At 50.1% G+C, this 21,780-nt stretch overlaps 3 protein-coding genes across 14 annotated transcripts in view; 2 read left to right on the plus strand and 1 right to left on the minus strand.

Moving 5' to 3' along the window:
• LOC102972603 (RNA-binding protein 12) overlaps positions 1 to 7,949 on the plus strand; it is a 35,004-nt gene extending 27,055 nt beyond the window's left edge. For all 8 annotated transcript variants that reach the window (XM_042980510.1, XM_042980509.1, XM_042980503.1 and 5 more), the window contains 15 exons: positions 2,787 to 2,915; positions 3,015 to 3,194; positions 3,351 to 3,425; positions 3,507 to 3,578; positions 3,713 to 3,793; positions 3,963 to 4,052; positions 4,160 to 4,246; positions 4,388 to 4,474; positions 4,568 to 4,627; positions 4,707 to 4,840; positions 4,945 to 4,999; positions 5,246 to 5,297; positions 6,897 to 7,030; positions 7,183 to 7,419; positions 7,618 to 7,949. In XM_042980510.1, the coding sequence (XP_042836444.1) occupies positions 2,787 to 2,915; positions 3,015 to 3,194; positions 3,351 to 3,425; positions 3,507 to 3,578; positions 3,713 to 3,793; positions 3,963 to 4,052; positions 4,160 to 4,246; positions 4,388 to 4,474; positions 4,568 to 4,627; positions 4,707 to 4,840; positions 4,945 to 4,999; positions 5,246 to 5,297; positions 6,897 to 7,030; positions 7,183 to 7,419; positions 7,618 to 7,758 (1,614 nt within the window). In that variant the 3' untranslated portion in view covers positions 7,759 to 7,949. The remainder of the gene's footprint in view (positions 1 to 2,786; positions 2,916 to 3,014; positions 3,195 to 3,350; positions 3,426 to 3,506; positions 3,579 to 3,712; positions 3,794 to 3,962; positions 4,053 to 4,159; positions 4,247 to 4,387; positions 4,475 to 4,567; positions 4,628 to 4,706; positions 4,841 to 4,944; positions 5,000 to 5,245; positions 5,298 to 6,896; positions 7,031 to 7,182; positions 7,420 to 7,617) is intronic.
• A 1,712-nt stretch (positions 7,950 to 9,661) lies between these two features.
• SPAG4 (sperm associated antigen 4) lies at positions 9,662 to 14,371 on the minus strand. Of its 5 annotated transcripts, none has more exons than XM_042980517.1 (12): positions 13,792 to 14,360; positions 13,180 to 13,284; positions 12,826 to 12,892; positions 12,547 to 12,608; positions 12,289 to 12,332; positions 11,945 to 11,970; positions 11,714 to 11,822; positions 11,414 to 11,489; positions 11,127 to 11,242; positions 10,621 to 10,788; positions 10,021 to 10,110; positions 9,662 to 9,908 (listed from the first exon to the last, which is right to left on the minus strand). In XM_042980517.1, exons 1-12 carry the CDS (start codon positions 14,099 to 14,101, stop codon positions 9,759 to 9,761), a joined length of 1,323 nt encoding a protein of 440 aa, XP_042836451.1. In that variant the 5' UTR covers positions 14,102 to 14,360; the 3' UTR covers positions 9,662 to 9,758. The 5 variants fall into 5 exon arrangements, with proteins under 5 accessions (XP_042836451.1, XP_042836456.1, XP_042836454.1 ...); XM_042980522.1 differs by having other exon boundaries at positions 13,811 to 13,973; XM_042980520.1 differs by lacking the exon at positions 10,621 to 10,788 and having other exon boundaries at positions 13,792 to 14,371.
• A 2,952-nt stretch (positions 14,372 to 17,323) lies between these two features.
• Positions 17,324 to 21,780, plus strand: part of LOC102966686 (fer-1-like protein 4) — a 33,704-nt gene continuing 29,247 nt past the window's right edge. The window contains exons 1-11 of the mRNA XM_042979668.1: positions 17,324 to 17,402; positions 17,665 to 17,720; positions 18,089 to 18,177; positions 18,278 to 18,377; positions 19,513 to 19,604; positions 19,800 to 19,841; positions 20,138 to 20,302; positions 20,807 to 20,867; positions 20,994 to 21,125; positions 21,379 to 21,441; positions 21,522 to 21,606. Coding sequence (XP_042835602.1) covers positions 17,324 to 17,402; positions 17,665 to 17,720; positions 18,089 to 18,177; positions 18,278 to 18,377; positions 19,513 to 19,604; positions 19,800 to 19,841; positions 20,138 to 20,302; positions 20,807 to 20,867; positions 20,994 to 21,125; positions 21,379 to 21,441; positions 21,522 to 21,606 — 964 coding nt within the window. The remainder of the gene's footprint in view (positions 17,403 to 17,664; positions 17,721 to 18,088; positions 18,178 to 18,277; positions 18,378 to 19,512; positions 19,605 to 19,799; positions 19,842 to 20,137; positions 20,303 to 20,806; positions 20,868 to 20,993; positions 21,126 to 21,378; positions 21,442 to 21,521; positions 21,607 to 21,780) is intronic.

The raw sequence follows: 21,780 nt of genomic DNA on the forward strand, positions 1-21,780 counted from the left end.
AGAGGACTTGAGTTGTGGTTTGGGGAAAAAAAATAATGAAGCCCTTTAAAAATTACAAAATAAACTAAAATATGGAAACAATACAGAAGTGTATTACAGAAGTGTAAGGATCATGTAAAATCCTTACCTTCATCCCACTTCTCTGAGGTACACCTAAAAGTTGCATTTCTTTGGTGTGTTGTCCACTTTTCCGTGTGTGTGTATGTGTGTGTGTGTGTGTGTGTGTGTGTGTGTGTGTATTTTATCAACATATTCAAATCTATTGTATATACACATACAATTGAAGTTTAACATGGAGTCCTACTTTTCTTACCATTTTTTCATATAATACCAATATAATATAGTTCTGCCTTATATTTTACCCGCTGCTGCTCAACATTCCATTGTTTTAATGTATCATAGTTTACTTAGTACATAATAGACCTTTAAGCTGTCTCAGGTGTTTTACTATTCTCAGCAATAGTGAAATGAACATCCTTCATTTGTTTCTGCTCTGCAGAGAACATGTAAAGTGAGAAGCATGGAGTCAGACTGTGATTTGGGGAAGTTGTGGTCCCACTCCTTTGGGAGAATGTGTTCTCTGTGTCTTTTCCTTGGGGAACTTTCAAAGGGAAGATCAGGTTGCTCAGAGTCTACAAGCCACATTCTAGGGGCAACATTCAAAAGAACTGGGGCTCTTTTTCCAGATATTAGCTGGGGGTTTCACTGCTTCCAGGTCAGATGGGTTCTCAGAGAGAGATGGAATAAGGCTTTCCTGTGGAAATTTAGACTGGGGAGATACAGGACAAATATGTAGAAATGAGGATTCAGCAGACTTGAGTTGGTTTGGGTGGGACTTTATGGAACAGGACTATCTAAATGGATTAAGAGAGGAGCGCCTGGGTGGCTCAGTCAGTTGAGCATATGAGTCTTGAGTTCAGCTCAGGTCATGATACCAGGGTCGTGGGATTGAGCCCCACACTGGGCTCTGCACTGAGCTTAGAGCCTACTTAAGATTTTCTCCCCCCGCCCCCCGCCCCTGCCTCTTTCTCTAAAATATTTTTAAAAAATAGATTAGGAAAGTGGTGGGTTTTCCATCATTGGATGCTTTCAAGTAGGGACTGAGATGATATGAATAGGCAGGCACTTTGTGACGCAAGCTAAAGTGTAATAATTGTTCCAACATCAGTTGATAATAGCACTCCAGATGGAGAACACAGGGCACCAAGATGGGAACAGCACTATCTGTGAACTAGGTTGGGGGAAGAATTGACTGAGGGTCAGTTTAGGGGAGGCTAAGGCTGGAGGCATCCTGGGGTATAGTGCTGGTACAGATGGTCTGCAGGTGTATGGGTCAGCAAGGACACAGAGGTAGTAACAAGTCTGAGGGTAATTATTATGGGGACTGTAGGAGGAGGGGGTTCCTTGGGAGTCATGGTGATCCATGCAAGAAGATAATGTTTCAGCTGAGGAAATGGATGGATTGGAGAAACTTGGTCCTTGATTGCCAGTCAGTTTGGAGGTGGCTGGGCTGGGAGCTGAGGCTGGAGATAGCCTTTTGGATTTCATTCAGCAAATATTTATTATCCAGGTGCTTGGGATACAGCAGTGAACAGAACAAACAAATATCCCTTCCCTCATGTTTATATTCCCTCAGTTTCCATTCTAGTTGGGAAAACATTATATATAGTATATTAGACACTGATAAATGCTAAAGAGAAAAAGCAGGAAAAGGGTATGCAATGTCAGTATTAGTAGGGTTAAAATTTTAAGTACCTAGAAAAGGAGAGCCTTTTTCTTCATAATGGAGATGATGATTTTGAATGAAGACCTAGAGGGAGTGAGGAAACAAGTCATGTGGATAATATGAGGGAAGAAACAAGCTTATTTGAGGAATAGCAGGCAAGCAGACCTGTGTGAACAGAATGGAATGAGCAAGAGAGATGTTAGGAAATTAGGTTAGAGAGATCTAGATCTTTCAAGACCTTGTAGACCATGGTAGAGTTTGGATGTTTTCTAAATAATAGGAAATCATTAGAGGGTTTGGGCAGAGTTGTGACATGACCTGACTTAACAGAATCACCCTGGTTGCCGTATTGGGAATAGTCTGTTAACGTGAGGATGGAGGTGGAGGTGGGGATGGCATAGGATAAGGGAGACAAGTTAAAGAGGCTAATGCAATAAGCCTGGTGACAAATGATGGCTTGGACTGGGTAGCGGCAGTGAGAGTAGTGAGGAGTTGGACATGAGCAGCTGATTTTAGGCTAGGAGATTGAGTTGGGGGGGATCCTAACACCATCGCAAGATGCAGGGCCCCACAGTTCGTGAGAAATCATTGGAGGAAGAAACTTTTTGGGGAGTAGTATCTGGATCATGGTCATGTTTGAGACAATGTTGGGACTGGAACTTGGATTAGGATCTGATCTGGGGCCAGTAAGAGGGTCAGAGTGAGATTCATTGGTCTCTGAGAAGATCAGGGTTGGATTCTGGGTCTTAGGAGCATTATAGTGATTTTAGGGTGAGGACAAGTTTGGGGTCAAAGTTGTTGATGGAGGCCAGTATACTTTTTCTGCATCTTCCCATCATACCAGGGTTGGTTGTACCCACCATGTCCTGTCCCGTGGAGTTCACCTAAGGAATTAGAGGAGTATGGAGGCTCTAGGATCTTCTCTTCCTTGGGTGTCATGGAGCTGGATACAGGCTCAGCCCTGCCTGGGTGAAGCCTGCTGGCCTTCCTAAACTGGGACCTGTAGTCAGGGAAGGGTGGAAAGGGCCCTCAGTGCTTGACTTAGGTCCTTTCTTCCCAGATGGCCCACTGTGTGACCTTGGTTCAGCTGTCCATTTCCTGTGACCATCTCATTGACAAGGACATCGGCTCTAAGTCTGACCCACTCTGCGTCCTTTTACAGGATGTGGGAGGGGGCAACTGGGCTGAGGTGAGAAGGACTGTGGGTTTAAGGTTGTGGAGGGAGGCTAGAACTATTTTGGGGGTTGAAGAGTGTATGACTGTTACGCTAATTGGCCTCTGCCCACAGCTTGGCCGAACTGAGCGAGTACGGAACTGCTCGAGCCCCGAGTTCTCCAAGACTCTGCAGCTTGAGTACCACTTTGAAACAGTTCAGAAGCTCCGATTTGGCATCTATGACATAGACAACAAGACACCTGAGCTGGGGGATGATGACTTCCTAGGAGGGGCTGAGTGTTCCCTAGGACAGGTATGTAGGGCTAGGGATTAAAATCTTTCAGACACATGTTCAGTAAGAGCCCTAACAGACCACCCAGACTGTCTGGAACATGGAGGAGGTGGGGGTCAAGCAAGACCTAACCCTGTCTGAGATTTTGCTCTCTCACCCACCCCTGCTCTGCCCCAGATTGTGTCCAGCCAGATAATAACTCTGCCCTTGATGCTGAAGCCTGGAAAACCTGCTGGACGGGGGACCATCACGGTAAGGAAGAATTCTGGGGGAAGGGGGTGACGTCAAAGAGGAATTCATGAGGTGATACAGTCTCCTGCCTCCCTTTCCTAGGTATCAGCTCAGGAGATGAAGGATAGTCGTGTAGTGACCATGGAGGTGGAGGCCAGAAACCTAGATAAGAAGGTGTGTCTGGAAGGAGGCAGCCTTGGGGATTTAAGAATTAAGGGGACAGGGATGGTATGTTGGGGGGCAGGGGTGAGGACTGGTATAGTTGTCTCTCCCTTAGTCTTACACTGGGGTCTCTGTGGCATTGACAGGACTTCCTGGGAAAATCGGATCCATTCTTGGAGTTCTTCCGTCAGAGTGATGGGAAATGGCATCTGGTATACAGATCTGAGGTGTGAGACCCCTGGTGTTGGACTGAGTGGGTTATGAGAGAATCCCTGGGGCTTGTGATTATCAAGGTTTGGAACATAGGGAGAGCAAGACTGTACATGGATAAGGAAGGATGACAGCTCCCCATATGCCAGCCCAGAACTTACTAGAGGCTTTGCCCTCCACCTTCAGGTAATCAAGAACAACTTGAACCCTACATGGAAGCGCTTCTCTGTTCCCCTTCAGCATTTCTGTGGGGGAGACCCCAGCACACCCATCCAGGTGAGGAGTTTGCCTCCTGAATGGACCGACCAGGGGCAGAGAGCCTGGGGAGGGATTTATTCTCACTATATATACATACTCACCTCCCCCTCCTCCCCCTGCCTCAGGTGCGATGCTCAGACTATGACAGTGATGGTTCACATGATCTCATTGGTACCTTCTACACCAGCTTGGCCCAGCTGCAAGCAGTCCCGGTGAGTGCCAGCCCAGCTCAAGGGTGTTGAGGTGGGCCTAAAGGACTGCAGCCCCAGGGAGGGAGGGAGGGAGGGCAGAGCAGCTCTAGTTCTGGCTGATGCTCTGGGAGTTTCCTACCCTAGTTTTTCTTTCCTCACCAGGCCAATTTTGAATGCATCCACCCTGAGAAACAGCAGAAAAAGAAAAGCTACAAGAACTCTGGGACTGTCTGTGTCAAGATTTGCCAGGTGAGACACTAGCCCGTGTGACCCAGGCACTGACCCCTGTGCTCCATAGCCCCAATTTCCTCACCTCAGCTGTGACCCTGGTTTCATCTACAGGTAGAAACACAGTATTCCTTCCTGGACTATGTGATGGGAGGCTGTCAAATCAACTTCACTGTAAGTTGCTTTATCAGGGGCAACAGAACAGATCTGGAGCTCAAAGTGGCCTTCAGCTCCCCTCCTCCCTTCCTCCCAGGTTGGTATAGACTTCACAGGCTCCAATGGAGACCCTTCCTCCCCGGACTCCCTGCACTACCTGAGCCCAACAGGGGTCAACGAGTACCTGACAGCACTGTGGAGTGTGGGCAGCGTGATTCAGGACTATGATTCGTGAGTAACTTGTTCTCTTGCCCGCCCTCCTCCCTGCAGATGTTTCAGCCTCTAGGGTCACAGTCCCCTCTCTGCCTCTTCTCCAACTCACTGTCTTTCCACAGGGACAAGCTTTTCCCAGCATTTGGATTTGGGGCCCAGGTGCCCCCTGATTGGCAGGTGAGCACTGCTCCCCAACTCCTCTATTTTCAGTGTCAGGGTCCTGATTTGGGGGAATGACGTAGATTTGCTGTCTGGCACCCAGCTTTATGTGGAGATGCAGGGATATATCCCTATAGGCATATGCACAACAAGTACTCAGGACTAAATAGTTCCTATACAATGCTTGGCATATACCATAATGTCCTGTTTCTTTACACAAATATGACCATAGAGAAAGAACCTCATTTTCATTCTTGCCTTCAGGTCTCCCATGAATTTGCCTTGAACTTCAACCCCAATAACCCCTACTGCACAGGTAAGTTCCTCCAACCTCCAACATAAGGCAGATCTGTCCACACCTAGAGGGCCAAGCCTGTGCAGACAAGGGAGTGTGGGGTAATAGAGGCAGGTATCTGATCCTGTTGTCCAGAGGAGTGGATTTTAGAGCTAGGTCTCTAAGAGACTCAAATCTAGGTCTCAAATCTTTATCTTGCGTCTTGCTAAAACCATGTGACTTGGGGCCAGTGTGCTTTGGCTTCATAAAAAGGATAAATACTATAAGATATTGAATATTTAAGGAGAAGATATATGTCAAGTTTGAAGAAGTAAGCCTCGGCAAATACCAAGTGCTCTCTATTATCATCTTTGCCTGGAAGCTCACTGGTACTTATCTGGGCATCAGTGGAAGCCTTCGTTCAGCTCTTTTTAGGATACTTTTACCCAAACTCTTTTGTCTAGAGAGGTTCCAAACCTCGTGGCTCCCCCAACATGGACAACAAACTAAAGTGGTCTGTATATATAAACACACACATATTTTTTTTCCTGAAATGTTTTGAGAATTATAGTGAATAAGTCCTATCCCAAGTTTGCCTCTGAGACCCCACCAACTTTGCTCCCTTTATCCCTAAATAGTTAAGTGTGTGTTTCCTAAAGTCAAAGATATTCTCTTATGTAACTACAGTACAATTCCCAAAATCAGCAAGTTAACATCAATACTATTATCAAGTCTAGAATTTATTCATGTTTTGCCAGTTGTCTTTTACAGCATAAAGAAAATCTCAGATCGTGTAATGCATTCACTTGTTTTGTCTTCCAGAATTCTTCATGTCTGTCATGATAATTGAAATTTTTTAAGATTATAGGCTAGGTAATTTGTAGAATGTCTCACAGTTTGGGTTTACCTGGTATTTCCTTATGATAGATCCAAATTATGTACTTGTGGTGGGCGTTCTTCTCAGTGCACCATGTCAGAAGGCCCATGATGTTGATTTATCCTACTACCAATCATGTTAACTTTGATCACTTGGTTAAGGTAGAGTCTACTACCAGGTTTCTCCACTATTTGTGATTAATAAATATCTTTTGGGAAGATACTTTGAGGCTATATAAATATCCAGTTACTCATTAACTAGAATTCTCTGGGTTTAGCTCATATTGATCTTTGCGTGAATCAGTTATCTCTAAGATTGCCAAATGATTTTGTAATTCCTCCTACATTTATTAAGAGCTTCTTAGACTGAGTTATGGGGGGAGGAGGGAGGTTGGAAAAAAAAATTAAGAGCTTCTTCCTTCCCGGTAATTATTTAATATACATAGATTCTTATTTTAGTAATTAGATTATAATTCATTATTAAGTGGGTTGTAATCTGATGCTCAACTGTCCTAGATTTGTTTAGGAGACCCCTTAATTAGTGTTAACTCAAGTTGTGATTTAGGGCAAGTGCTCTTTTTCTCTTTGGTCTTAATTTTTCCATCTGTAGGATAAGGTTAAGTACCTTGGGTTATAGGGGTGGCCAAACGAAATGCACCCAGGTTCTCAAATCTCCTTGGCCAGGATGGGGTGATGTCAGGACTGACTCAACCCTGAAGAGGCTCAGTATTTTAGTGTGGTTTTTTTTTTGCCCTCCTTTTCTAGGCATCCAGGGCATTGTGGATGCCTATCGCCAAGCCTTGCCCCAAGTTCGCCTCTATGGCCCCACCAACTTTGCACCCATTATCAACCATGTGGCCAGGTTTGCAACCCAGGCTGCACATCAGAGGACTGCCTCGGTGAGGATCATGAGAGGTAGAGGTAGTGGTGGGCAGTCTTGGTCAAGGGCTCCCTTTAGGACTATGTAACAAGGGACTTCTTGTCAATGTGGGGATGTGTAGCTGGGGTGTTTGGAGGGTCTGCCTCAGTTTATGAATGGGCTTATCCCCAGCAATACTTTGTGCTGCTGCTGCTGACCGACGGTGCTGTGACAGATGTGGAGGCTACACGTGAGGCTGTGGTGCGTGCCTCACACCTTCCCATGTCGGTGATCATCGTGGGTGTGGGTGGTGCTGACTTTGAGGCCATGGAGCAGCTGGATGCTGATGGTGGACCCCTGCATACGCGCTCCGGGGAGGCAGCTGCCCGTGATATAGTGCAGTTTGTGCCCTACCGTCGCTTCCAGAATGTGAGTGGGGCAAGTTTGGGGGCAGATCAGATCTGGGAGCTTACCCCTCCACCTCTGTCTGAGTGGGGATACTTACCCTTTCATCTAAGTCTGGGCAAGTTTGGGTGTTGGGATTTGTATCCTTTCTTTGCTATGAAATGTAAACTATGGGATGCTTTTAGGGGGCCACCACTGACCTTGCCCTTCTTCTCCTGGCAGGCCCCTCGGGAGGCACTGGCACAGACTGTGCTCGCAGAGGTACCTATACAACTGGTCTCCTACTTCAAGGCCCAAGGTTGGGCCCCATTCAAGCCACTTCCACCCCCAGCCAAGGGCCCTGCACAGGCCGCTCAGACCTAGATTCCTTTAGGGGGTAGGCTGTGGCTAGTCCTCAGCCTTGTGTCCCCCAAGGACACAACTCAACCCTGCACACATTCCCCAGTGCTTGCACTTTACATTTTATATTTTTATATTTGTTCCTGCTATTGTTGCTTTTGATCTCTCCTGCTTGCCCCTGGAGTCCTTTATTCAATAAAAATCAATGAAGATCACTGCTTTGCCACCACTCTGTGTTTTTAAGTGGAAATCTGCTGTTAACCATGTTTATTTCTCCTGAGCCTCAGTTTGTCCACCTTAGGGGTTGTTGAATGAAGGATACCTCTGACAGCATAGCCCCAATCAAAGAAATTGGATATTCCTCGCTAGATGTGTAGAGACACTGACTCTGTTTTTAAAAAATACAAGGATCAAGTGTAAGCCAAACACCCAGCCTGCACTGCCTTAGGACAGAGCTGAGCTGGGAACGAAGACAAGGTGGAAAGTGCGAGGGGAGGGAGGAGTTTTATGATGGTGCATGGATCATGCTAGACTTCCTGCAGGAGAGAGCAGTGGTGGTTCTAATCCTAAAGATAGACCACAAGCCTGAAATTTTTAACAGCTATTTTTTTCTTACTAGAAAATTAATATGTGTATTCATTGTAAGAGAAAAAATACACAAAAAATATTACCATCTAAACTCCAATGTGCCAATAAAGTATTTGGTACAGATTTTTTAGTCCATAATGCAGATTTATAATGTATACATGTTTTTTATTTTACAAAAATGGGATCATATTGTGTATACTATTTTAACATGCTTTAAAATGTATGCTAGTTACTACAAAATTATTTGAAATATAAAAATAGATAATGAGAGGTGAAGGTTCATGTGTTTCCTAAGTCTGACGTTTTTTTTCTAAGTAGGATATTATACATACTCTTTGTACCTTGTTTTTGTTATATTGGGTGTCTTGCCCATTAGAACTTTTGGTGACCTTATTCTTTTTAATGCCTATGTATTATTTGTATGAGCGTATTGTAGCTTATTTAGCCAGTCCATTATTGAGATTTGGGTCCCATCCGATTTTGTTCTGCTACAAAGTGCTGTAATGAATATCCTTGTACAGTTATCTGTGCAGCAATATTTCTGAAGGATTGGTTCCTGGAAGTAGAAATGCTAGATCAAAGGATAAGAATATTTAATTTTAATAGATATTGTAAAATGCTCTCCATAACAGGTTTTTTTAATTTTTTTAATTTTTTTACCCCTTTTCTGTTAATCTGACAGGCAAAAAAAAATCTGTCATTTTTAGCTTGGATCTATTTAATTTTGAAGGCTAGATATCATTCATGTGTTTATGGTTATATTTCTTCTGAATAGCCTGTTTATAGGCTTTTTTTAGGTTAACACTCTCCCCTACCGGGCTCCCTGAGGGCAGGGACAGATTGAACACTAGACTGCCTGTGCCTAGCAGTAAAGACAACCTGAGTAGGGGTACCAGGCCTGCATCTACTCTCAGATGCTTCCTAGAGGTTCTCAGGTCTCCTTAGTTTTTGAGTGTTAACCTAAAAAAAGTAGTTAACCTCTCCACCTGCACCTAGCAGGAGTTGAGGGGACTTTCCCAGAGGTTGGGGGTAGGAATTGAGCTGTACAAACATGGCTTCAGGCTGACTGGCAGCTCTGAGTTAAAGAGGGTGGCCTCTGGGGGAAGGTAGATTTGAATCCTGTGCCACTGTTCCTCACTAACTGTATGTTCTTGAGCATTCCCTGACCCGAGTGGTTTCCCCTTCCACGGTTGTGAGGATTAGTTAGACGATGTGTAAAATATCCAGAGCACCATCTCTTGCATGTGGTAAGTACTCCATAAACATGAGCTGCTGCTACTGTATTGATCTGAACTTCTCCAATAAGAGAGCGCATTGGAAAGTAGACTCCCCCAACCAATAGGCCAAAGGCAATCAGATTTCCCCCAAGAAACACCTCAGTATGATTCCAGCTTCTTTCAGCACAGACCTGCACTCTACTCCAACAATCAGCATGTTTAATGGGGTTCCCCCGTGGCACTGTCCCCTGCTCCCTCTGAAGTTCGCATGCCATGGGCTCGGACTCGATACAAGCATGTGAAACGGGGGTGGCCCCAGTTGCTTAGAATCTGGATCTTCACCTTGGGAAAGGCAGTTGGGGGGTCATTCTGGGGAGACAAATGGATCATGCCAAGGCCTGCTGTCCCAAGGGCTGCCTTCCTCCCCAATCTTCCCTCACTGTCCTATTCCTTTAGCACCCTCACCCCCAGAGACACACACCTGTAGGTGGAAAGTCTGAATCTCTGATTTCTCCACATCGAAGGTGAATTTCCCCAAGAAAACTTCAGTCTCATCATCAGCCTGGAGGCCCTGGTAGGTGAAGAGTGGGGGGGGGGGGGACAGTGAGGCACAGGTGGAAGAGGGAGAAAGCAACTTTATTGAGGACCTACTATGGTGTGCAATAGCTGCACTCTCTCCTTTATTTTTTGGTTTTAGGATAGTGTAGTGTGGAATGTGGGCTCCAAGAAACCAGGTTGCAAAGTTTAGTCTGGCCAATTGTTAGCTGTGTGACCTTGGCAAATAAGATTGCCTTTCTGATCATTACTTTTCTCATCAGTGATGGGGGAGATGAGGGCACTTCATAGGTTGTTGAGTGGATGCAAGATGATCCATGTAAAGTACTCAGTACAGACTAAGGGCTCAATAAAGCCATAACTAAAGTTTGGATATGGTTATAATTATAACCTGTAGGCCTGAGAGGCGAGTGGTAGTATCTCCATTATGTAGATGAGCAAGCGAAGACTCAGTGACACCAATTTTCATGACTGGTGCTTACTAGGCAAAATCCGCCCCACCTCCCGTAGCCCTAGCCTCACTCACATAGACTGCGAAGTCGCGGGGGGCGCTGTTGGCTCCCCCGGTGTGTGCCACACTGGGCGGTGGGTGCTGCAGGGTGATGTCACTCAGTTGCACGCGACCCGGTAGCCGGATTACCACCTGACCCTGGTCGCCCTCAAAAGCCCAGCAATTCCCAGGGAACACATCTGGCTGCAGGCGAGCAGGTAGACCTTCAGAACCCACGTACCGAGCGACTGCGGCCCTTCCCAGCCTGGCCATTGGTTCTGATAGGCCCCGCCCTCAGCTCAACCCCTCCATCGGCCCCGCCCAGTCCTCCACCCGGGTCTATATGCAGCCAGATCCTGTCCGGTGTCCCAGTCCCTCGCACCGCCAGGCCCCGCCTCCAGCCGGGCCCATCCTCCCTCTGGCAGGGCCCCGCCCATCGCCACGCCCCCAGCTCAGCCGGGTCCCACCTCCAGCGAGCTGTTGAGTCCTTTCCCCAGCAACCCGTCCCTTGCCCCGTTCTGGGATCCAAGTTCCAGGCCCACCTCCAGGATAACTGTTGGCGGCCGAGCGTAGTTCCAGAAGCTGAAGCGATTCCAGAAGTAGGCAGTGTTCGCATCCTCATAGTCGTGTGATGTCTTCTCTAGGTCGATGGAGGCCCCTGGAGCAGGGAGAAGCAATCATTCAGGCTCCCAGGCCTGACCGACAGGTGGGGCAGGGTCTCTGAGGTCGGTCTCTTCGGACCGGTCATGTGCGTAGGTCTGTCTGTGTCAAGGTCTCCGTCTCTTCCGGTGTCTCTGAGTCTCAGTCTCGCAGTGTCTCTGGGTCTTACCCACAGAGCTCAGCGCATAGTCAGGTTTCCTCACAAAGTCTTCATTCAACCTCTGGAATACGAGCTTGGCCACTCTCTGAAAAGAGGGAGGACAGGGCCTGGAGGGACGGAGCTAGCGGGCAGGTTTACAGGGAGGCAAAGTTCTGGGGCTAGGTTCTCTGCTATAGAATTTGTGGGTCCTGGGAGAAACTCCGAAGTAGGGACTCCGGGGCGGCGGGACCCGCTTGCTCGGGACCCGCAGGGGGCGGCGGGCCGAGACACGGGGCGGTGCGCTGGACAGCCGCGGGCTGCGGGGCTCACCTCGCTGTTGGCTGCGCGAACGCTGGACACCTCCTTGTGTAGTTTATCCAGCTGGGCCTGGAGCTGCTGCAGCTGCTGCCCCTGGGAGCGCACGCGCTCGTGATACTCGCTGCAGGCGGGAGGTCGGCACGGGTGGGGTTGGCTCCCGGTCCCCCTGGGCGCTTCCCGTAAGGCCCCGCACAGACACACCTTTGCGCCCCCTAATTCCCCACCCCAGGTGCCCACTTTCACCTTAGAGTCAGCATCTCCTTAGGTTCCTATGGAGGGAGGGAGGCACAAAAGACAGCACAGCTCAGTCCCACCCACTCCCTTCTCCCACTTCAGCCTGGGAGCAGCCGGACTCAAAGGGCCTTCTTTTTGAGGACTGTCCCCACCCCCCGACCTGCCAGGACCCCTCAGAGACCCCCAGCTGCCTCTGGGCACAATCCCTCAGGGATCTGTCTATATCCAGCCCTTCCTTAGGATTCGACCCTCCAGCACTTGTCCCCCTCCCACCAGGCCAGGGGACCCACAAAACCTCCAGGTTCACGCACCCTGCCACGCACCCACCCTAGGATACAGACGCCCTGACTCACATTCTCCAAAGGAGGGACCAGATACAGCAGCCCCCACCAGAGTGCTGGGGAAAGAGGGGGTAGTCTCAGGGGGAGCCAAGGGAGAGGGTTTCCTTGGCATAAAGGGACAGTGAGGAGAGAAAAGCCTTGAGGGGGCTCTGAAGGGGACCGTGAGCAGTTGAAGGTGCTCAGGGTGTTGAGGGATACAGGAGAAAATGTGCCGGGTTTGGCTCCAAAGCATCCAGGGCGGGGGCCCCAGGGGATTCGCCACCCCCTCACCTGCCAGAAAGAGGCTCAGCAGTGACAGGGCCGTGAGCAGGAAGCGGATGGAACAGACCTCCCTGAAGAACCGGAGGGAAGCTGAGGACCCAGACCCTCGTGAACCCCACAGCCCTCACGCCAAGGTACTAGACCCAGCTCCCGCCGACAGGACTCAGCCAGATCTGAGTCAGACTCAACAGCCAGATCTGAGTCAGGGTCAAGCCTTTGCTGGCCCGGCTCTGCTCCCTATCCCCTCCAAAAAGCAGTCCCTGGAGCTCCCCATTCCCTCCCTCTGACCTGTACACAATGACCAGCACGTCTCCTACTAGGGACAACAACACGCTCAGCACCCGAAGCAGCAGGCCTGGGGAGAGGAGAGGGGCCTCAGAGGGGGAAGAGGTGAAGAAGGGCTCGGTAAGCGTGGGGTTCGAGGTTCAGAAGAGGCTCAGGAAGAGGGGAGTGGGCTAGGAGCATTAGATGGGGGCACGGAGAATGAGTTCAGGCTCAGAGAAGGTGGATCGGGCTCAGGGAAGGGGCTGGAGACTGACATGGGCCAAGGACTCAAAACGAACAGGGTCTCAGAAATGAGAACCGGAGTTCAGAGAGGGGAGCTGGAAGGTCAGAGGGTTTCCGGGCTGATCTGGCCCGTACTCAAGAAGCTCTTGGACACGCGCGGTGGAGGCATCTCCTGCCTCAGATCCAGGGTCGGGAGAAGGTCGAACTGCTCCTCAGAGACTACGGGAGAGCCAGCCGGTTCTGCGGGAGCCCAAGGGCGCCATTGGGGCCTTGCGCAAGGCAGGTCCACTCTTTCCGCGGGACCAGGCCGCAGGTTCCCCAGCCCAGAAGCGGGGCAGCACCCCCCAACCGGCATTGGTCCCACTGCACGCACACCCCAGGTGTGCTCAGCACTCTGAGCCCGCCCCTCTGGGATGCTCGGTCAAGACATCAGTCCCCCGGCCAAACGGAGGCCCCGCCCCCAGACAAGTGTTGGTGCTGCCCCATTTCTCTGGTAGCCACTTATGTTAACACCAAGGCCGCGCTTTCTCAGTGTTGTCCAATCAAAACTTTCCCCGCCCCTTCCCAGGACCGTCCATCACACCTAGATCCCGCCCCTTAGAGAATTTTATTTGGTGTCTCCCCTCTTCACCCCATAGGCCCCGCCCCTTAGGAGGTGCCCAGATATTTATCCCCATTCCGTGCCAAGCCCCGCCCCTTATGCCCTGCCCCCTCCCTCAGCTCTCCCGGGTTCGACCCCGCCCGCACCCGAGGCCCCGCCCCTCACGGTTGCCGCGCCACAGGCGGTCGGCCCTTTGTAGCTCCGAGGCGCAGGCTTCTGCCGAGGGCTTCCAGCCCATGTGGTTCCTCCGGGCACTCCTGCGCTCAAGACGGGCTCACCGCAGCTCGAGCCCCGGGCTCTTCTGCCCTCGGGCTCCCCGGGCCCCGGCCCAGCTGACCGGTGCCCGCTGCTGTCCCCCGAGGTGACGCTCACTGAGCTGTTGCTGTTGTCGCTGTAGAAGTTGGGCGTGCGCTTATGCGGGGACGCCGCCGAGCCCGGGCGGGGGCTCCGCCGCATCCTGACCCCGGGGCACCCTGTCACGGACACCAAAGTCGCCGCCGCAGCTGCCAAGGCTCTCGGTCCTCCTTCAGCTAATGTGCGCCGCGGAGACCTCACGGACCCTGCGTGCAGCCGGCGGGCCCCCCGGCGGGATCTAACCTCCTCTGTTATCTGGGCCCGGCTGCTGACGTCATAAAGGAGCCCGTGATCTCTACGGAACTCCCTGACGATGCGTCACAGAGCTAGTCGTGACGTCCCTGGGAGCCTGGCAGTCTCATTCTTTCCCATGTTAAAGCAAGTGATGACAGGGGCGCCTGGGTGGCTCAGTCGGTTGAGCGTCCGAGTTTGGCTCAGGTCATGATCTCGCGGTCCGTGGGTTCGAGCCCCGCATCGGGTTCTGTGCTGACAGCTCAGAGCCTGGAGCCTGTTTCAGATTCTGTGTCTCCCTCTCTCTGACCCTCCCCTGTTCACGCTCTGTCTCTCTCTGTCTCAAAAATAAATAAACGTTAAAAAAAAGAAAATTAAAAAAAAAAAAAAGCAAGTGATGACATCACATCACTTCCCAGAACTTCCTATCTTCTGCACTTGGCGTGAAAGAATTTCTATCCTCCTTCCTGCTTTGTTTTTCTCCTCAGCTCATATCACCAACATGCTATATATTTTACTTATATATTTCTTCATTGCCTATCACACTCACTAGAACATAAAAACTTATGAAGGCAGGTATTTTTGTTTTGTTCACTAGTGTATACCCAGGACCTAGATAGGCCTAATGAATGAATGTCACCCAGGGCACATCTAAGAAAATACTCAGTTTCTTTTGCTCTGAAACCCTTCAGGCCCCTCTTTTCATCCTTGTCATCAGGCTAGGAAATTCTGACCTTAGGATCCGTGGTTCCCTCTCCCAGACCCATATTCACCAAAGGTCTGTGGGCTAAGACTTCATTCAGTATGCACCAAACACCATACCCACACTCAAACCAACCATCTGAGATACTGAAAATGCAATGAGGAATCACAGAAAGTCACAGACAGGAGACCAGAGTTCCCAGAACTCCTGCAACAGAACAGAAATTCAGGTTTGCAGGTACAATTTAAGAATCTACTTTAGCATTTCTTGAGTGGGTGCAAGAATGTGCATTTTTAACAACCACATGTGTGATCCTCATTAAGGACCACACTTTGAAAAGCAATGCAGAAAGAAAGAGAGAAAGGAAGAAGGAAGGAAGGAAGGAAGGAAGGAAGGAAGGAAGGAAGGAAGGAAGGAAGGAAGGAAGGAGGGAGGGAAAGTAATGCAGTGCATATGCACATTTATAGCTAGGCAAATAGGTCCAGAAAGGGGAAAGGACTTTCCAGACACCACACAGTGCATGATAGAGATTAGAATTCCAAAATCCTGCCCTAGAGCCTAGTACTCTTTCTGCCACATCCCATCTTCTTTGGAATGTTAGGAAGTGAAGTGTCAGTTCTTGGGGCGGGGGGGGGGGGGGGGGGAGCGAGAACTTGCCAGGTTGTGTTCCTGCCCAGAAGGGGAGGTGCCTGCATTAGTTTCCAGAAGGGGTGGCTTCAATACCTTGCTTGATTAGATGTCACAGAGTTCAGGGGTAAAGGGAGGGAAAGGCCAGGGCACTGTGAACTAAGAATTCTGGTCCCCCTTTTGGCCTCCTTTGGATCTCAGTGCCCCCATACATCAGCGGAGGAGGGGAAGCCCTCCCCCAACATCTGGAATCTTGAGGTCTAACCTGGACCTTGCTTAGAAACAGAACAACCTATGCCTGTTTGGTGTTTTATAGACCTCAAAACTCAATTGAGCAGCTAACACCTGGGACACAGAACAGGGCTTTCCAACCCCACTATTGAGTTGAAGAAGCTGAAGCACAAGGAGGCATCATGTCTGGCTTAAGGCCACACAACAAGATGGTCTAGCTCCTCTGATGGTCTAAATTTTATGTCTGCTGCCACCTAATACATTCCTCGTACACAGGTCAAAATGACAAATCACAGGTCCCAAAACACACCCTGCATTCCTTCCCACTGCCTGGATGTCCTTCTCTGCTCAACTCCTGTCCTTAAAGTCCATTTTATTTCTTTTATTATCTCTTTTTTAAAGTAGGCTCCATGCCCAGTATGGGGCTTGAACTCATCACCCTGGATCAAGAGTCGTATGCTGTACTGACTGAGCCAAACAGGTGCCCCCTCAAAGCCCATTTTAAGCATCCCTGGCCTCCCTCTTCTTGAGCTCCTGAGTCCTGACCCTTTCCTGCTCTGATGGGAATTACAGTCTTTCTAGGCCTTGTTTGATGTTGGAGTCCATGAAGCTACTGGAAGACAGAGAACATGTCCAATTCACTGCTGTGGCTGCACCCCTTCCCCCACAGGGTAGCATAGCACAAGTCCTACATATAGGAGGTGTCATTAAATAGAATAACTAAATAGATGGCCAGGATACACACTCAACACATAGTTACAATCACACATGGGTTCAAACTATCAGATACATTCATTCCTTCATTCAGTAAAAATATTGCGCATCTGTTTAAGGATATGGGAGGAGCTTAATGCGCAGCATGCACAATTACTCAATATTTTATAGGCAAGTTCAAGAGTTTGCAGACTCCCTGCAGCCTATCTATGTAAGACCCCAAGTTAAGGACCTCTGTTTTCTGGTTAGGAAGTGTTTTGAATACCTGCTATGTGCAAGCTAGGGACACACATTCAACCACTCATTATTTCAAATGTGTTGAATGCCTGTAGTACTAATGCTGGGGGCTCGGGGATTCATTTATCAATCCGCCCATTTATTTAAAAAGCTTTTTGAGGGTCTACCATGCACCAGACCCTCAGCTTGGCATTGAGGACAGAGAGATGAAAAAGGAGCACCATGAGACCCGTGCCTTTGAGGCCTCATTGGCTAGTGGGGACAAACTAGGGTCCTGTCTTTCTCCCTTGGTTCCATCCCCACCCTATCCCAGCTCCCACTTCACAAGGGTGGATGCAGGGTGGAGGCTGAAGCTGGAAGAGGCAGGGAGGACAGAGCAGACCACAGCAACCTTACCTCCTTCTCTCAGTCCTTCAGCTCTCTCTTCACCCATGACCCCCCAAGCCTGCCTGTGTGTTTGACTAAAGGGCAGGGATTGCTGAACTTGCTGGGTGAGTCCAGTGAGTCAGAGGTGATTCAGGTGAACAGGCAGGTTGGCAGGAGGGCAGACGGGCAGAGGGAGAGCCAGTGGCCCTGGGACAATGGCTCTGATTGTGCGTGTGCGGCGACTGATGGGGCTGCCAGGCAGCCATGACCGACAAGTGAGGCTCAGCTTTCGGGGTGAGGCTTGTAGGGGTGCTCTAAGGATTTTTGCAACTGGAGGGTTCCCATTCCTCCTCCTTAGGTCCCCCAATCCAGTGCCTAGGCATCTCTCCAGCCTGTCTCTTCTCTCCTCTAGCCCATTTCTCTGCCTCTCTCCCCTCCATCTACTACCTTTCTCCATGGGTAAGCCCAGCCCAGGGGGACTGGACCCTGTGCTGGGTGTGTGTGTGTGTGATTTGTGGGAAGGGGCTGATAACTGACTAGTTTTGATTCTGAGCAGGCTTCACCCAGAAAACAAGGAAAATTCACTGTGGTCAAGAAGCAGATATTGGTGAGGTGAGTGGGGTTGGGTCCTGGATAGGGAGACATTGATCTGTGCTCATGTAAGTCCCTCCTCAGATGAGTTGGGGGGCATATTCCTGGTTTTGGGGGGCTGTGCTCTCAGGAAGTGGGGTTAGTCTCTCAGGCTTGAGAAGCCAAGACTGGGGGGAATTAGTTCTTGATTGGTAGTTACCCTCAGATCAGCCCTAGTTTGCAGTCAATCCTGTGTTGGGGAGGAGGGGTTGTTCCAGGTTTGGGACATTGGTCATCAAGTAAGCTCCAACTTTGGAGGGCTGGATCCTATCTCCTGGCTAGGATAGGCTCTGGATTGGGGGTCAGGGTAAGTCCAGCATTGTGTGTCACAAGATTCCTCTTATCTCCAGCTGTTCCACTGGCCACACTACGGGGCTCCGCTGGCTGCAGAATGTCTGTCTGTGCAGGTGGTTAACTGCAGCCGTGTGTTCAGCCCCAGGTGAGTAGGCCTGGGGAAGCCAAGGATGCAGGTGGGGCTGGACATAGTAAGACGGGATATTCCCCTAGGTCATTCTTTTACCCCCATGCCACATCCCCAGGTCTCTGGGGACCCTGGTGATCTCCCTGCAGCAGCTACAGCATACTGGGCATTTGGTGCTACGGGAGGCCCTAGTGGATGAGAATCTGCGGGTATCCCCGGTGAGTCTCACCAGTCCTCAGCCTGCCACCCTCAAGCTTGAGTGTCCTTCTAGATAGAGAGTTCCATTTTTCAGAGAGGAAAACCCAGATCCAGACAGGAGTGGTAACAAGGCCTCCCAGCCAGGGCTCCTTTCATTGTAGCCCCTGCCTTAGTCCCACATGGGCCAAGAGCCATTCTGTGCTGCTCCCTACCCGGTATAGACTCCATTCTTGTGGGAGGCAGAGATGAACCTGACTGAATTTTCCTAGTGTTTCATGGAGGGTCATCTAACCTGGTAGGAATGGACCTGGGTTCAAATCTCAGATCCACCATTTCCCTACTGATAACCTGAACAAGCTATTTAGCTTCACCAAACTGTTTCCTCATTTACCTTATATGGAGTCATAGGAAATGTTGAACTTTTCAATCAGTCTGTTGTTTGTTGAGCTCTGATTATAAGCTGTGCCGTGTGTGTTGTGTTGGGCAATAAGGATTGAATGGTGAGCAAAACCAGATAAGGATTTGCCCTCTTAGAGTTCTGTATCTAAAGAGAGAGGCAAATATTAAACAAATATTCACACAAATAAATGCAAAATTGTCACAGATGTGTGTTACAAAAGAGCTGGTAGGACCCTGGGAAAGGGTATAACCAAGGGATGTAACCTATATGGGGGTCAGCAAAAATTCCCTGAGGAAGTACTGGTTGAACTTGGAATGGAAGGATGACAGGAGTTAACTAAGTGGGAGGGGAGAAGGTTTCAGGCAGAAGAACTGGCATATGCAAAATCCCAGTGCTCTGAGAGAGCATAACTGAGGTGCAGGGCAGGAGCAGACCCCATATTAGATAGGACTGGAAGGGTTGGCAGGAGTCAGACCATGCAGAGCTATGAGGGCCACAGTAATGAATTTCCAAGAGCAACGAGAGAATTTTGGAGTCATGTTTGGCCTCTTCAAGAGGTAACTTGCTCATGCTAAGTTTTTCATAGGTTGTAGTTAGTCAATATTATTAATGACCAGAGAGGAACCACAAAGTCACCACGGATGCAGGCCAGGAGGGTCTCTGTTTATAGGTGGAGTAAAAGGCATTGTCCTTGGACTTCTCTTAGCCCGAGACAGTTCGGGGGGCTCTAGAGCACATTGTGTGTCTGTTTTCAGATCCAGGTGGAACTTGACCTGAAGTATCAGCCCCCAGAGGGTGCAGCTGGAGCCTGGGCAGAGGAGGACTTTGGAGCATCCATCCGGGACAGGTACCCCACCTCTTGCCCCCTGCAATCTAAGCAAGGCCTGATTGTCCCAGCCCAGGTAGGCCTTGGGAAGGCAGAAGTGGTACCTAATTCCTCTCTGGATCTGCTGGATGTGGTGACCCTTGGCCCTGTGCTGCCTGGGTTGCAGCTCTGTAGTCAAGGCTGGCCCCTCACTCCTTTCATTTATCCTCCTTCTAGCTCAGAGCTGATCATCCCCAACGTGGGCTTCCAGGAGCTGGAGTAAGTATGTGGGGATGGTCTGGGGTTACCAAGTCAGTCTTGGTTGGGATTTAGGAGTCAGTGATATGGGGTCAGTCCCACCGTCTGGGATCAGTATTGGATCAATTCCAGGGTGAGAAGTCAGTCCTAGAATCAGGGGTCAATTCCGGAATTAGGGATCCCAGATTAGGGGTCAGTCCTGGAAATAGTGGGGTCAGCCTAAGGGTCAGAGGTCAGTCCTAGGGTCAGGGAAATCAAGGGTGCCCAGAGATGAGGGACAGGTTCCAGACATGTCCCTTGAAGGCCTTTCCTATCAGGCCTGGGGAGGCCCGGCTGGAGCGGCAGGCAGTGGCATTGGGCCACAGGCTAGTTCGAGGCCTAGCTCAGCAGGACAATGAAGATGGTGAGCTGGAGCTGGAGCTGGAGCTGGAGGATGAGCCTGATGTGGAGCTTTCTGGAGTTGTGTTCAGCCACCTCAGGAGGTAACTTGTACCCACACCTGCTCCCATACCCACCAGTGTGTCAACCTCAGGCGCTTATTCGTGTAGGCCCATGCTCATCCACACTCACAAACAGCCCCAGGGTATGGGTGAGGAGTGGATGTCCTGGAGTTAAGGCATAGACACTGCCACATTCACACACACAGTTACACTGGCACACATAGGAGCTTCTGGAGCCCATGTAGGGGATGAAAGCTTGAGGAGGGTAGGGAATTTTGTCTCTTTTGTTCACTGCAGTGTCCCAGGACCTAGAATAGTGTTTGTTGGTACATAGTAGGTGCCCAACAAATCTTTGTTGAATGAATGAATGGTTTCAGGGCTCCAGGAATGAGTCACATTCTGGGTGTAGGGTTGAGATGGATGCAAGACAGACTGGAAGGATTCAGAATCCAGAAGAGAGGAGATCTTATCCCTAGCACTGAGCAAAAGTACGTAGGTGATAGGGGAGAGGAAGTGAAGTGAGAGCTTACCTTGTACTTCTGGCAGTCGCACCCAGGGCCTGGCTCGAGGGGATCCTTTCCAGATGTCCAGAGCTCAGGACTTCCAGGTACCACTCTTCCTCTAGACCCTAGCCGTTGGTGAATACCACTCACTCTCCACACACGTGGTTCCCCCGCCCTCTTCCTTACTTGGCAGGGATGGCTTCCTTTTCTCCTCCTTCTGCACCCTTCAGGTAGGGGTTACAGTGCTGGAGGCCCAGAAGCTGGTTGGAGTCAACATTAACCCCTATGTGGCAGTGCGTGTGGGGGACCAGCGCCGAGTGACCGCCACGCAACGCGGGACTAATTGCCCCTTCTACAACGAGGTGTGTGCGACCAAGGAAGAATGGGGCTTGACAAGAGAATGGGAAAGACCCAGCATGTACCCAGTCCGCGGAGGGGACGCGGCCTAGGTGGAATTGAGCAAGTGCCTGCGGTCAAGAGGGGCTTGATGAAGGAGAGGGTACAAAGAGGCGCAAGGAGGGCGTTCTTTTTGCAAGAGGCAGGGGCCAGCTGGCGTGAACCCTTCGCATATAACCAATGTTCTTTCGCCTCTCTTGTTTCCCCACTTCAACCTAGTACTTCTTGTTCGAATTTCATGAGACCCGGCTTCACCTCCAAGACTTACTGCTGGAGATCACAGTAAGGCGGGTAGGGATGAGGGGTTTCCGCCAGAGAATGGAGGATACCGAAGCTCCAAAACTAACACCATTTTCCCCCAGGCTTTCCATTCGCAGGCCCTCCCCTTTATGGCCTCCCAGATAGGCACCTTCAGGATGGACCTGGGCATTATCTTCGACCAGCCAGGTAGCGAACCCTCTCCTGCTTTAAACTCATCTGCACCAAGGGGAACTGACCCTCCGGACACTGATCCCTAGATACTAACTTCGGAGAGAGAAGCCTCTTGGGAAGGTGGACTTCCATGTACTGCCTCTCCTCCCTACCGAGTCCGACACGAATGCGGGTCAGTGCAGCCCGCCG

Source organism: Panthera tigris, chromosome A3 (genome assembly GCF_018350195.1).
Source record: "Panthera tigris isolate Pti1 chromosome A3, P.tigris_Pti1_mat1.1, whole genome shotgun sequence".
Lineage (NCBI taxonomy): Eukaryota > Metazoa > Chordata > Mammalia > Carnivora > Felidae > Panthera > Panthera tigris.